At 29.8% G+C, this 16,111-nt stretch overlaps 1 protein-coding gene across 2 annotated transcripts in view; it reads right to left on the bottom strand.

Annotated features, from left to right (window-relative positions):
* LOC142327033 (uncharacterized) overlaps nucleotides 1-16,111 on the bottom strand; it is a 145,805-nt gene that overhangs the window by 116,889 nt on the left and 12,805 nt on the right. For both annotated transcript variants that reach the window (XM_075369798.1, XM_075369797.1), the window contains exons 4-5: nucleotides 11,462-11,781; nucleotides 1,466-1,660 (exon numbers count right to left, since the gene is read on the bottom strand). In XM_075369798.1, the coding sequence (XP_075225913.1) occupies nucleotides 1,466-1,660; nucleotides 11,462-11,781 (515 nt within the window). The remainder of the gene's footprint in view (nucleotides 1-1,465; nucleotides 1,661-11,461; nucleotides 11,782-16,111) is intronic.

The following is a 16,111-nucleotide window of genomic DNA, read 5'->3' on the forward strand; positions in this document are numbered from 1 at the left end:
TAAGCCTATACATGTTATACCAAGCTAAAGGTAACAAAAACATGTTCTCATAGAAATTTACATAATTATAAACAATATTGAAAAATTTATTTTTCAAAGTGATTTTTTTAAGCGAAATAAGTTTATATTTTTTTAATTTATTTTCGAAACAATTTTTACAGCTAGATGTAACTTATAAAACAGGAGTTGATTTCAGTCTAAACAACCATTATTAATAATAAATCACTACTACATTACAGTTTATGCCTAAATCCCTTTTTTGAAATAAAGAATTCACAACTAATCATCAACACCAATCCCAATGTTATTGCATTCCATGCTACATCAACCACTCTTCTAAGTTAAAATTGGAAATTTTAATCGCTGGATTATGACCACTAAGTGATCACCAACTAATTACTCACTAAACGCAAAGACAGGTCATTTTTAATTTATATAAGTAACTCCCTACCAGCATAATTGCCAAAAGCCTAATGAATTTTTTTAGCCTGAATATCATTGACAACAAACTTACGGCAAAACTTTATAAATAATGTTATTAAACATGTTTCACCATTCAGCACAAAAAAAGTGTGAGGATATCTATTTATATAAACATATACATACTGGCTACATGCCCATATTCAAATTATAAACCACTTCAATTATTGCCACTTGTGTGGCAAAACCACACATGTACAGTAAGAATGGCTATTAAACCACTGCTAAATTATATTTCTTAGTTAACAAGAAAGAAATTCTTAGAACAGATGTAAAATAAATCACTCATATTTCCAAGACGAGTGCAATAATCGTAGCAAAAAACAATTCAAACCACTGGAAAAATAAAAAAGATACAGTGAAGTAATTAAGTTAAATAAAAGGTGATTAATTTTGCAAAAATATTCTTGTAATAAAAAGATAAGGGTACCAAGAAATCAATGTACCACTAATAAGATTCTAAACTAAAAATAATATACTGCCATACAAGGCGTTCCAATTAAATTTTCAGAGTATTATAATATTTCAACCACACTGGACCAACAAAACCCTTTTTACAAAGCATTTACAATAGCTGAACTGAAATAAAACACCGTAAATAAATACAAATCTAATTTAAGAGAATCAATGAAACCTTCATTTATCTAAAATCATGAAAATTTTTTAAAACAAATTTTACAAATCTAAAAGACAATGAGCATAGTAATTTGTTAAAAAAAAAAACAAACAATAGAAATTCTGAGCTTCAACAACAATCTTGAATTAATCATGAAAAAATTCAAAGAAATTTCAGAAAACAGGGTTTTCTATGAAGAAGCTCCAAAACAAGAGAGTAATAACAAAAGAATTTGAGAAAAAGGCCAGTGAAAGAGTTAAAAAGTACTGGCAGAAAATAAAAATGAATATTAAGAAAAGTATCAGATATGTTCCATAGATAGAAAAAAAATATATAAAACAGTAATAATAATTTTAATAACAAACTTACCATTCATTTCCTTTGTAGCCCGAATAAAATCCTGCGGATCCTTAAAACTAACAAATCCAAAACCTTTTGTTTTATTAGTTCTTTTATCACGTACAACTTTGGCTTTTAAAAAGGATGAGTATTTACTAAAAGCTCTTGTCAGAACTTCATCTGTAACATCATTTCCAAGGTCACCGCAAAACAATCGAAAATCATCTGAAAAACACATTTAAATAAATAAACAAAATTTATGAAAGATAATAATTTAGTACTAAAATGATTAATGAAAAAAAAAATTTCAAATTCTGCAAAGGAAAATCACAAAATAATCTTTGAATTTTATTTAAAATTATACTTAATGCCTTCTTTGAAAGAGTAAAGTATAATTATAACAATAAATTTAATAAGAGACTGGTGACATCATAATATAAGGGAACTTTACACTAGTCATGAAACTCACTTATAAGTGACAATTTACTACATCAACTAAGAAATAAAAATATTTTTGATTTTGTTGTTTATTTTAACATAGTTTTATCCAGCCAACTCAACCCACCACTAATAAATGAAAGAGAAGGATAGAAAAATATAATTATTAAAAAGCACGACCGGGAGAGTTCCTGTAGTTTATGTATCACACAATAATAAATGATACATAATGTCAAATTCTTTTTTAGGTAGCTAATGTAAGAAGTAATGATTTAGTATGCTAAATATTAACAGAGTTAAAAGGTAAGAGATAAATGTATGTTAAATAGAGAGGACCTGTACTTAGGAAAGTTCTAGGCCTGACAAAGAGTTGCTGCAAATATGACCAAATAACTATGATATTTGTCAAGTATGATCCTTTAGATAGCGTGTTGCAAAATTTCACACATTTGACTTTAGTTTTCTTGATTGTGGTGATCAAGTAAAACAAACTGGTTTTGACATTTTCAGAAAAATGGATAAAATTAAAGTTTTAAGTGTTAAAAATAATTTTGTTTTAAAAGATTTAACCCAAATCAACATACAAAAAAGAGTTTAAAATTAAAGTTAAAGAGTTAAATTAAAGGTTCTTCCCCTAAAAATAACTAGTGGAGTCCAATAGTGAAGTGTAATACTCCTCAACGACAGCCCTGTCTTTTTCCAGGTAGTCTATGAGAATTTCAAAAAATTACATGAATCACCAAAAACTGTAATCATGACTTTTCCTGCAGATTCAATAATTTTCACTTTCTTTGGTACACTTTCATCCTGCTCTCATCCACTGTTTGGACTGCTGTTTGGTCTCTGGCATGTAATATCAAATCCGTGTTTCAATTATTGTTATAAAATATCAAACAAAAAAAGCAAAACTGCATTTAAATAAGTTTGAAAACTCTTTAGAAGTGTTTAGTTTTTGGTCAATGGTTAACAAATGTGGGACTCATAGAACAGAAAGCTTTTTCATATCCAAAGCATCGCGTAAAATGTAGTAGATACAGTCTACTAAGATACTTTCTTTCTTTTTCCTGTTTAGCCTCCGGTAACTACCATTTAGATAATTCTTCAGAGGATGAATGAGGATGATATGTATGAGTGTAAATGAAGTGTAGTCTTGTACATTCTCAGTTCGACCATTCCTGAGATGTGTGGTTAATTGAAACCCAACCACCAAAGAACACCGGTATCCACGATCTAGTATTCAAATCCGTGTAAAAATAACTGGCTTTTACTAGGACTTGAACGCTGTAACTCTCGACTTCTAAATCAGCTGATTTGGGAAACGCGTTAACCACTAGACCAACCTGGTGGGTTCTACTAAGATACTTGCAATGTCAGCAAGCTCACATACCTCCATTGATCATTCAAATAATCACTAATCATTTAATACAGAACTGTGGATTTTTGTTCTAATTTTGTCAGTTGTAGCAGTTTTTGGATATTCCAGTTGTTCATAAACTTGATTTGGTGCATGATCACACCAATTCAGCAGTGACTGATTGAAGGGTGTTATTCAGGCTAAATATCTGTAATTTTTTTTTAACTTCCAGAACCACCGTTAGGTACAATACTGTCAAAAATGCCTCTCCTTCTTCCTCAAAGCGATTGAGAAGCTGCTGACAGATGTCTTTCTGGATATTTCTCTGAGCTTCAGTGAGAAGACATGGAACTCACCTCGCCAACATTTTGCTGTATCCAAGAGTGTTCAACAACAATGCATGTAGATTCGCAACACTTATGCCCACCTCTGATGCAATTTCACCATTGTTTATGCAATGGTCACCTTCCACAAGTTCATAAACTGACAGAATGTTGTCATCACTGGGTCACTGGTCTGCGGATGATGTTTGTTCGCCACTGCATAATGGCCGTATTGGAAATTTCTTGGTCCAATCAAACACTGAGTTTTTGTAGTATCTCCAAACTGGGTCCAGAGTTGTCAAAATTTCAGAGGATTTAACATATTTGTTGGTGAGAAATCAAATTATAATTTGTTGTGCAATGGATGATGATACCAACTACACAGACAATCTGTTACTAACATGAGAACGTGATCTACAAGTGGTGCTGGCCATTTGCTCTCCTCCCATAAACCCAACTAACTACCCACAATGCTCCAACACACTCACTGCTCTTCCTCGATCTGAGCGACAAAATTCTAGTTTATATTTGAATGACCCTCGTATATACAGCAGATTGAATTTAATATTCAAATACAAATGGCATTCATACAAATGGTAAAGTATCTAGAGATTGGAATTTTAAGTCCTTGAACAATTACTGCTAAAAATTACTCAGAAACTTGTAAACTATAAAAATAAAATAATATCCAATTTTTATACCAACTTTTTTTTTAGTTTATCAGTCGTTTGATGCATTTCTCCATTCCTTTCTGTTCTGTGCTAATCTTTTAACTTCAATGTTATCATTACATCCAACATCCTGTATTATCTGTTTTATAGTATATATTCCAGTCTTTTTCTTTTGTAGGTTTTACTTTCTACACTTTGCTTTATTATCAAATTAACTAACCTTAATATACACCTAAAAACCTAATTTGTCTCATTATAAGATTTTACTACAAATTTTTTTCCTTTTATACTAACCTTAAAAATACTTTATTTTATACTGGGTGGGACACAAAATGATCCAACATTTTGTTTTCTTGAAAAATATTTATTTGAATCACATTACAGAAAAGTAAAATACAATGTGTTTACTATACACTTGGAGATTATGGTCTGCTTATCATATGTTCAATATGACCACCAACATGTCTAGCAACTTCTTCAACACGAACACGTATGTTGTTAATAACTCGACGACACATATCCTCGGTTATCTCGTTGCACGCCTGAATGATCAGCACTTGCAGTTCCATCACTGTAGGAGTATGTTTATGGAAAATCTTTTTCTTTACAAATCCCTAAAGAAACGGATTCAAATCGGGACTGTTTGGGGGCCCCAGTTCTGTCACAAGCAAAACGATTATGAAATTGGTTTAAAATGAGATATGTGTTAATAGTTTCATGCAGAAAGTCTAAAACAACATTAGCTGTGTGTGGTCTGGCTCCATCCTGCATGAACCACTTGTTTTCTAATTGAAATTCTTTTCAAGAAGCTGAGGAACAAAATCATTATGCAGCATGTTTGGATAACGCTCACTGTTCACTGTCTGTTTAAAAAAGAATGGCCCTATTACCCCATGACTTGAGATATTGGCTCATAATGTATTTCTTGGAGCATGATGCATTTTTTCATGAAGCATGTGTGAATTTTTTAAAGCCCAAAAACGCACATTTTGTTTATTAACAACCCCCTCTAAGTGAAAATGCCTCATCTGAAAACCAAACACTGTTCAACAGTACATCTTGGATCACAGACTATTCAGCGAAAGCTATTCTTTGATGTTTGTTGTCAACAGTTAATTTAGACTTTTTTTTTTGTATGGATACAACTGCAAATAAGTTTTTAAAATTCACTGCACAGATCACCTAGTAATCCCAAGTTGTGCTGCTGCTTTTCTTGTTGATTTGCCCGGGCTCCTCAACAATGCTGCTCTGATAGCTTCAACATTCTGTTGAGAACAAACATTAGCAGACTATTTGCGCTTACTCTCAAATACTGAACCATCACTGTTAAATTTTTCATAAAGGCTACATAAATTGATTGTTTTAAATCAGGGCGACCGCCGAGTTTGAAAATGCGAATGAAACCGTCTTTGTGCAAGCACCACACTTTTTCTTTCACTAAAAACAACGGATTTTTGATGCACTGTTCAACAGTCAGTCTTTCTTTATCAGCCATCTTGGAATGATACACAAACAGCTCATTGGAAAGAGAAGAAAATAATATTCATAACTACTGTCACTTCCACCAACATATGGGTAAAAAAAATTAATAATTATTAACCTAAACAATTGTTGCCAAAACAAATTTTGGATCATTCCGTGCGCTACTCTGTATTATTCTCACCTAATTTTTAACATCCTTCTTTAAAACTATATTTCAAAACCTTGCCTTCTATTCATTTTCTTTCTGCTTTTCCTACCCTGCATGTTTTGCAACACTCCAGATGTATACTTTTTATATCTTTCTAACTTTTAGATGTGCATTAGACAGCATATTATTTTGTCACTAGCACCTTACTTTGTCCATCATTTGGTAGATTAAGAATCCCTATCTTAGAATTTAATTCCTCATTACCCTCTTGTCAGATTCTATTACTTCTATCTTATTCTTATTTATTTTCAAGCTGAATTTCTAGCCTAGCAATCTTTCCATTTGTTTTAAGTAATTTTTTTCTCTAGCAAGAATATAAATTTTTCAGAGAATCTTAACATCTTTACTTCTTTACTTAGCTTCTTTTCAAAAATTGTTATTAAATTCCTATACTGCTTTTCCTGTCCATGTATGATATAGGTGCTGCAACCGTAACAGCTGTAGGCAACCAGGTACAACATCAAATCACTCCCAAAAATGGCAGTCATTTCCAAGAATGACATGAGTTGACCAGAGACTTAATGGGAATGCACTGATGTAAATTGAACAAATATGTGGGAGGAAAAACAATCAATCCCAAAAAGTAAATAGAAAAAAATTAATTGATTACGATTGGATTGTAAAGCTAAATTTTCAATTTTTTATAAATAAATCCAACATTCATAAAAGACGGCAGAAAGATTTCTTTTAATAATTGTTTTAAAAGTTGTAAAAATAAATAAAATGTTTTAAGAAAAAACAAATAAGCAAATTTAAAAATTAATATAAAATCCAAGAATAATCATCTAAGAACTTGTGTGCATATAAAAATTTAAATACTTTTAGTTTTCATGTAAATATTCAGCTTAAATTTAAAATATGTGTACATTATGTTGAACCTTATGGCAGTGGTAGTATTTTATGCAAATCTCAGGATGTGAACTGGGATTTCTACATTAAAAAAAAAAAATAAGGTAACAAAACTGTACTTGGAAATATACCTTTAGTTATGAGCACAAATAAATAAATAATCTTTTAAACAAAGATAACTACTAATTAATTACTGACACAAGCTGGAAAGTAAATGAAGATATTCAGCTAGTTGAAAGTTGTAATTAGTATAGTATTCAGTTGATTGCTTTCTAATAGCGGTGAAGAAGACACCCACTGTCCACTATACTACAGTACAAGTAAACTTACCAACTCTTTAGCAACTAACTTCAACGTATTAAATCACTTCATTTTAACACCGTTTGTTTAAGAAGAAGAAATTACATAGGGGGAGTATTTTGATAGTTGAGGCATGGTATCTAAAACATTACAATTTTTTTAAAAACTAATGATAATATATTTTTAAATTGAAAGCCAAAATAGAATTAATAAATTATTTTTCAGATGAAGATCAGCTCTTAACATATTTCTAAGAAAGGGCAATGTAATATATTTAGTGCAGAAAAATCTGACTTTATAGGGGAACGAGAAGAAAATTTGGAGTAGTTTATTTGAAATTGATGTAAATTCTTACTACAAGTCCTGAGACATTTTTTTGTGAGGGAGGTAGTACAAACCCATGCATTAATATTTTGTAATCAATGGAACACTACTACAACAATTTAGAGTACATAACTTAAATGAGGTATCAAACAGATGATCAAAAAATTTCAATAAAAAACATTGTATAGTATAATATTACATTACAAAGATTACTTTCCCTGTCATTATATGATCCCATTATTAAAAAATCTACAAAACTGTTCAAAATAATTTCAATATTTATAACAAAAATAATGGCTAAATTTTGATACATAAAACTGCTTAATCTGTGAAAAGAAAATGTAGTTATGCATGCTGTTAATCTATGATCCCATACACAATCAAAGAGGTACGCCATATGACTACTAACAACAAAACACTTTGTGAATGATTTTAACAGTTCGCACAAGAGCAGTAGCCATATTGGGTGATAGCAGTAGCCATCATGTTGGGTAGGTAATTTGTTTTATGGTAAAAACAAGACAAGCTGTTTTTCTACGGTGTAAAAGGGAGACATTCCATAATATTACTACCTTAAAAGTTTATTAAATTTCTTACTTCACAATGACAGATAGCGTAATCAATCTGCAATTCATGACCAGATTCGAGCAACCTTAGTTTTATGATGTCACACAGACTCCCTACAGAAAATTTTTTAGAGTAACAACTTGCAATTAACTACCTACATTATAATGAATCAGTCCTCACATTATTTTAAAATCCATTGAAATATTCAAAATGAATATCAAATCTGTAAAACAAAGATGTTAATCAGTTACATTTTGATATGCATAAATTCTATAATGATAAAAATTATATATCTATTAAGTTGAATATCAGTAAGTACTTTATTCATCCTTCACCAATTAGAGCAAAAATCTTAATCTTAATTAAAATCTTAATCTCAAATTCGTAACAATATGTATGGACTACATATTGTTACGAATTTCCATTAGTGAATACCATACATTTGCTTTTTTAGGATAACATCCAAACAAGATGTAGAATTTTCATCAAGTTATAAGCATCTGGTATTTATTATTTTAAACTACAAAAAAAGAATATTCTCTGAAGACAAATCCTACCAATACCCAGAATATGATTTAGAAAAATTAGAAAAGATGTTAATGGATGGTTAAAAGTCTGTTACTATTTTATGTGACTATATGCATTTATAGAGTGCTATTCATGAGAACAAAAATCATGCCGGTTCTTAATGTTAACTAAATTAATGAGGGGATGGTGTCAAATCATGTAATCCTATTCTTCTAGATGTCTCCCCATTGGGGGATGAATCATGACAAACTATATGTCTAAAAGATAAATAGGAAATCCTTGTAAGCAGAAAAATTTAAATAAACGTAAGAAAATGTTAAGGCCTACAGAAAAAATTCTACATTAATTCAAAATGTGATTTTAATCAAACAATAAACTCCTAATGATTATAAACAAACATAAAGAATGATAAAGATTTTATCCAAACATTTATTGGTAAAATCCAGTTTATATTTTACAAATGATTCAATATGCTGTGCTGTAGTTGGTGGACAATGAAATCAAACATTTAGTTAAGATACACCTTAAGTGACAGAAACTCAATTTACCAGTCTCTACTGCATATAATTTAAGAATGAAAAGACAAAAAAAAATTGAGCATAATCAATTAAATATAGTGAAACAGAACTGTCATTCAAAATATGCTATACTACTCATAAAGAATAGAGACAATGTATATAATATGTTTTATGGCAGATAGGAGTAAATTAATTTACTTATTCTCAAACATATTTGTAAAGTTGGAACCATTGCCTAATTGCAAATACTGGATAAAATAATGAAACATTAAGAGGGGGTGACTAAATTTGAAGCAATTATATAAAATTTAAATATTTACAATGAATATTTTTTTAAATAATTGTAATGAATAGTTAAATCACAGCTAAATAAACAAACTTATAAATTAATTTTAAATGGATCTACATTTAAAATTAGCTTTTCAGACAATCACATTTTCTATACTTTAAATATGTATCAAAGATCAGTTTTTTAAAATAAAGAAAATCATCTTTTTATTTATAGTTCTTCAAAAATTTACTAAAAGAATGAGAATGAGTACATTTATTTAAGAAAATATAAATAAATCTGAACAAGGTTCAACACAACTTAGTAATAGTGTATCAATTTAAAACTTTTACAATATTTTGTAACCATTTAAAAATACAACAGTATAATTTTCATCTTATTTCTGAAAATCTTTACGGATGGAACTCCAATGAAATAGCTAGATTGAAAATAAATGGATCAATTGAAAAAAAGTTTGTGAATTACTTTATATAAACAGTTTGTGGTTTACAATGTTCTAGTCTTACTTATTGTAGTAATAGTCATGTTATTATCAAGCAACATTAATATCTTGCATCACATCATTTAAAACTATTTTAATATGCACTTAACAGACCATGAATTGGTTGAATTTTATTTTCAAAAACTGTCTGTGAATGGCAGTGCCATTACACTACACAAAAATACTTTTGCACACACTACACCTAAAACTGAAGAAAAGTTCTTGATGATTATGCAGTAACCTTGCACAATGATAATTGAACATTATATTGATAATTGTACAATTCCGTACACATCTAGTTTAAAAGATACAGATATGAAAGAGCTTTGGCCTTGCTCTAACAATTAAATACAAATAATGTAGATAAAATATTACCATATAAAAATAAACTAAGTAAAACAAATTAAAATAAAATAAATGTTTCTGAATAGAAATTAAAAAAATAAACTCTGAAACTACTCTTTAAGCCTGCTGAAGGATTCTGGACTATTATGATAAATGTAACTGTGACAGTGCATGATTATCAAGACATAATTTTTAATCAAATCACCTTTCATATATAAAAGTGTAGGAGTAGCTTCCTGAAAATTGAAGAGTGTAAATTAAGTAAGGCAAAAATACCAACCTAAGCTACATGTAATAAACTGGTTCCTATAGATCACTAAAGTTAGCAATGCTGGATGTAGTCTCACAGAATGCTATAATAATATATTAATGGCTAATGGCCATGCCAGTCACTAGTACTTAAAAAGATAAAACAGTGATAAAGACAAAAGATGACCGTAAGATAATGGTAAACACTTTAAGAGATTTCAGTATTCTCAGGAATAGTAAAATTCAGAAATAGTAATTAACATTAATTAGTAATAGTATTTCAAAAATAATAAAATAAAACAAAACAGGACTATAAAATAGATAATAATTAACTTTTTACTGCAGTTTTTTAAAACACCTAGCATTATAATCTTCTTCATAGAAATCTTGAGACCTCATCGGGATGAAGGTTATAAGTCTCTCTCTTAGAAGCAAATAGTTGCAGATGTTACCACAATGGTGGGAAGAATCAAAGAACTAAAGATCAAAAATATTAGATATACTACATATATAAGAGGAGACTAATAAGTGGTTCAACAAAGATTTATTTACTTAACACACATTTAAAAACATGGCTAAATTGAGTGTGATCCTGTGATTACATTCACTTTTTTGGCATCTCTTTGCTAACAACACCCAGATTTTCAGGGAAATAGTTCACATGTGAATCTAGGAAGTGAACCTTCAACCTCATGGAACAGCCTAAATTTTTTTTACATCTGCAACATGTTCTCAATGATTGATTTGAAGTTTGGATCTTCTTATTGCCTAGAAACTTGGATCAGTACGTTTTTAAAGGCTCCCCAGTCTTCTTATTTGCAACTTCCATTTGTTTCTCAAAATTACCATCTTTGAGAAGTTTTCTAATATTAGTACCAGTAAAGACACCCTCTTTTAGTTTGGCGGTTGAAAAGACTGGAAATTTGTCACTGATATATTTAAAACATTTACCATTTTTTTGGTAAGGCTTTGACAAATTGCTTCATCAAGCCTAATTTGATACGCAGAGATGTATATTAAGAGCTGTATAATGTCAACAAAAACCAACAAAACTCCTAAAATAAAGGAATATGGTAAAAAAAAATTAATAATAAACTCACCATCTTCCCATTCAGATAATGAAGGATCTTCCCAAGAAATTCCTCCTGAAGTTCTAATGAATTTTTTGTTTTTCTTCTCTTTTTTCTTAACCGTAGTAGTTGAATTAGGTTCAGTACTGACTGAAACAACAGAACTTGCTTTAACTTTTTCTGCCATTTCTTTTGCATTTGTAACTTTTACTTTCTTATTCTGTTTCTTTGATGAGTCATTATTAGCTGCAGCTATATCCTGAGGCATTTCGGCAACGCCAATATTAGGATGCACTGCTGAGTCACTAGTATCAGATCCTCCTTTAGATGAATATAATTTTGGTGTAGCACTGTAAAAAAAAAATAACTATCACAAACTGAACAAGTAAAAAGTTTGTGTTCAAGAAAATGTAATGCAGTGAATACAATAATTAGATTGTTTAAAAATATATGCAGCCAATAATTATACATAGATTTTAAAGCAGATTTTCCACAAATATGTTTAAACCCTTTCTAAAGATTATATGTCTCGCACATTTATATTGTAAATAGTGTATCACTGTTGGTATAAAACTTATCCATCTTGAAAATAATTGTGAATACATAATATCACAAAGACTGAGATACAATAATATGAATTTGGGAGTGACGTTTTGAGCAGGTAGCATTACAGTAAAACCCACCGGGTTGGTCTAGTGGTTAACGCGTCTTCCCAAATAAACTGATTTGGAAGTCGAGAGTTACAGCGTTCAAGTCCTAGTAAAGCCAGTTATTTTTACATGGATTTGAATACTAGATCGTGGATACACCGGTGTTCTTTGGTGGTTGGGTTTCAATTAACCACACATCTCAGGAATGGTCGAACTGAGAATGTACAAGACTACACTTCATTTACACTCATACATATCATCCTCATTCATCCTCTGAAGAATTATCTAAACGGTAGTTACCGGAGGCTAAACAGGAAAAAGAAAGCATTACAGTAAAGATATTTATATCTGAACATTCCCATCAACAGATCCAAAAAAATTTCCTTCATTTTAAACAATCTAACCATCTGATGCTCATTTTAAAATTCCTTTTTCCTCATCAAGTAGCTATTTTTAAAGTTTAGGGGCCCAATGTAATGTATTTCCTACATGCTTGCAAAGCAATAAAACACCCACTGATTATTGTCAAGTTTATCTTACTTCTCATCTTTTTTATGTCAATGAGGATAACTTGCAAACCGGTAAATTAACAGAATGATCTTTTGACAAATAAGGGGAATATGAAGGCAATGGTGACCCCAGTTGTTGAAATTCAACATAATTTTTCAATGAGAAAATATAAAACAGGTCATTTAAATAATTAAAGAATGTCAGGTAAGTGACATATAAGTACGTAGTGATAGCTTAATGATAAGTAGCAGAAGGATAATCCTGCTGTAACCTTTATTTACAACTGTTGGTATGACTAGTAATTCTCTGCCTAATCATCCACACAGGGAAAACATGTAATGGTTCAAAAAAATATAGACATTATATCAATCATGAGGACTGCAAACAAAAGCTCAAAGTTTGTAGCTTTTACATTGGAATATGAAATGAAAATTTTGTAGCACATGAAAACTGCCATACTGATTAGGATTAAAACTTAAGATAACTTTAACTTTTTATCACAGTGAAAATGATTAAAATAACCACAGAATTCTGCATTAATGAAATTAAACTGTGAATTGCAGGGGGATTACAGATAACTAATTTAAATTTGCACTATGTATTGTTATTGCATTAGATAATATTTAATTAGTAATAAAGAGATGGATAATATACAGAATTTGGAATTAAAGGAGATATGTAAGTAATTACAGAAAGAATAAAATAATACTACAGATAGTCAAATGTACTACAAAAATCTGTCAATGAATCAGAATTGCTTGTTTATCAACCAGTTGCATTTATGTATATGAATAAAGATTAATAATTTAAGTATATTACTGGAAGCAGAAAAGAAATTTAGTCTGTGTTTATAGAAATGGAGGTAGGATTTAATTGAGAATTGAAAAAACCCATAAAACTCAAAATAAGGTAGAAAAATATATTGCAAGATAAAACAATTAAAGCTTTACATAAAACTAAAATCAAGGTAACGTAACATGATATATTCATAAGTTTAAAAGAGGAACAAATCAAATCAGGGTTCCAATTAATCACTTCTAATTGTTTTAAAGACATACACTTTTTGAAAAATTTTACTTTTTATTTGAAAAATTACTATGTTGGAAACAATAATTTTATAGGAACTTGTCTTCTACTAAAAACAGTGCCAACACTTTCTGACAGAAAAGGATACATTACTTTTACACTCCTGTTTCTTAATGACGGTACCAGAGCAAGCAGTGATCAGAGTTACTTTCAATGAAAATAATGATTTTTGTTATATAAAACCAGTTCTACTGATCAAAATGAAATTTACATTTTCAAGGTTGTATATCACCTACACATTTCAGTATGCTTGGATGCTGATGTGAAATAGTATTAGCTTATAAAAAATACAGTAAAGAATTACTATGACTGATAACTAACTAAAGCTTATTCATTCGGTCTACGGATCATGCACAACAGTAAATCAAAATATTAAATTTTATTGTTATAAAAATAAGATCACAATGTCACAGAGGATTATAAGGTAAAATTACAGTTATTTAATTATTTCAGGTTTTTTAAGTTTTTTTCATAGTGGGTTTCTTAAAATTTTTAATTTTATTTATTACTTATTTAGATTAGTAGGCCTGTGCCCAACAGTGGGACATTTATAGGCTGATGATGAAAGTTTAGTATATTTGACCAGCACAAATTATTAATAATCCACACAATAATGTAGCCTTGCTGAAGTTTTAGAAAGACTTAGAAACATTGAAAAGCCGTTTTGATGAAACATATCTACTGCAGCGTCCCCTGGCGGCTTATAAGCGTAAAACTAATCTAAGAACTTGCTCTGAGGTGATACCTATGTAATGCAAAAACTGCATCAAAATCGGTCCAATCATTTTAGAGAAAAACATCTACTGCAGAACCTCCTGGAGGCCTATAACAATAAGAGAAATAACTATAAAACATGTCAAAGAACCTGCTCTGAAGTGATACCTATGTAATGCGAAAAACTGCATCAAAATTGGTCCATTAGTTTTTGATGAAGATGGTAACAGACATTCACACACAACCTCTTACCCGAAAAACATATGCAGTCTCCGTTCTGTCGTATGTATAAAGAATCACTATTTTCCCTCCTGACATTGAATGTTCACTATTGTTAACACTGTGGTGTGATCTTTATCTCATTTAATTTTTAAATGAACTCTATCTTTATATCTACAGTTACTTATTAATCCTAAAATCATCTCCAATAAAAGAAAATAGGAATTTTTAAAAGTATAGTTATGTGACAGTGATTTCATGCAATTTGTAACAGAACATCAAAAAAATACAGTATACATTAAGGACATTACATATAGGGTGAAGTCAAGGACATCTAAAATGGCAGCACAAATTAGACACTTCAGGGGGAAAAAATAATTTAAAAAGGTTAAGGGCAATTTTTACAAACACATATATGACTTATCCTGTAATACAGGTGACATAGTTTTTCATGTAAAGAGAAGATTTTTCATGTAAGAAGTTTTTCATGTAAATAGAGAATGATATTAATTAAAGAAAAAATGTTCAATATCCTTGGAAGTATATTGTTGAAAGATAAAAAGTGGCTATAAAAGACAAAATAAAAAATACAAAAGGTGTTTGAACGAGACTGAGGAGCACAATCTATTCTAATGGCTGAATATGGAAAGAAGGAAGAACAAATAAATGTAATATGGGTGAAGGATTGAGATGGATGACATGAGAGGGAGAGCTTTACTCAAGATAGTACAGAAGGTGAAAAGGTGTTGGGTTCAATCCAGAGTACACTGTAAACACAAGACAGAGGGGGAACTTGGGTATGACACTGATTCAACACAGTAAATCAATACTGGTAAAATAAGTAAGTAAACTTGTACCAGTTACATTTTCTAATTACAAACTTACTGTAACAAAATTTTCTATTTATCATTAATGTAACCAAGAGGTATTATTAATTTTTGGGTAAATTTGTAAAATGCATCTCTAACAATGTGGTGTTTTGCAATACCTGAAACACCTTAGTGTTTAATCCAAAAAATAGAAGGATTTTGTCTTGTTTTAAAACATATTTAGCAACAGACTGTTTCATTTTCTCCTTGATGTTAGTGATCAAGTGGGTATAATTTTTCTGATCATCATATTCATATTTGCTTGTAAAATATAAATGAAATTTAAAAGGGGATGTAAATAACTTAAAATGTGATAAATGTAATTATAAATATTATAATTTTTCTTACATATATCAGTGAGAATGACAATAAATAAATGACTGGGAAATAATATAAACATATGTGAAATGGAAGTAATCATAATAATTTGTGTTCTGGTATTAAAATTTGTCAGTGAATTTTTTTTAGCTTAATTTTGGTATGTTAACATAAAAAAAAATTGTAGTAGAACAATAAACAAAGTCATGTTTAATAAACATTCATATATAAGCAGAATTAAGAGATAGGTATAATTTCCATTTACTGGGTAAAAGCATATCATATTTTTTTTGGCAAATAACCTTTGCAACTTA

Source organism: Lycorma delicatula, chromosome 6 (assembly GCF_047948215.1).
Source record: "Lycorma delicatula isolate Av1 chromosome 6, ASM4794821v1, whole genome shotgun sequence".
Lineage (NCBI taxonomy): Eukaryota > Metazoa > Arthropoda > Insecta > Hemiptera > Fulgoridae > Lycorma > Lycorma delicatula.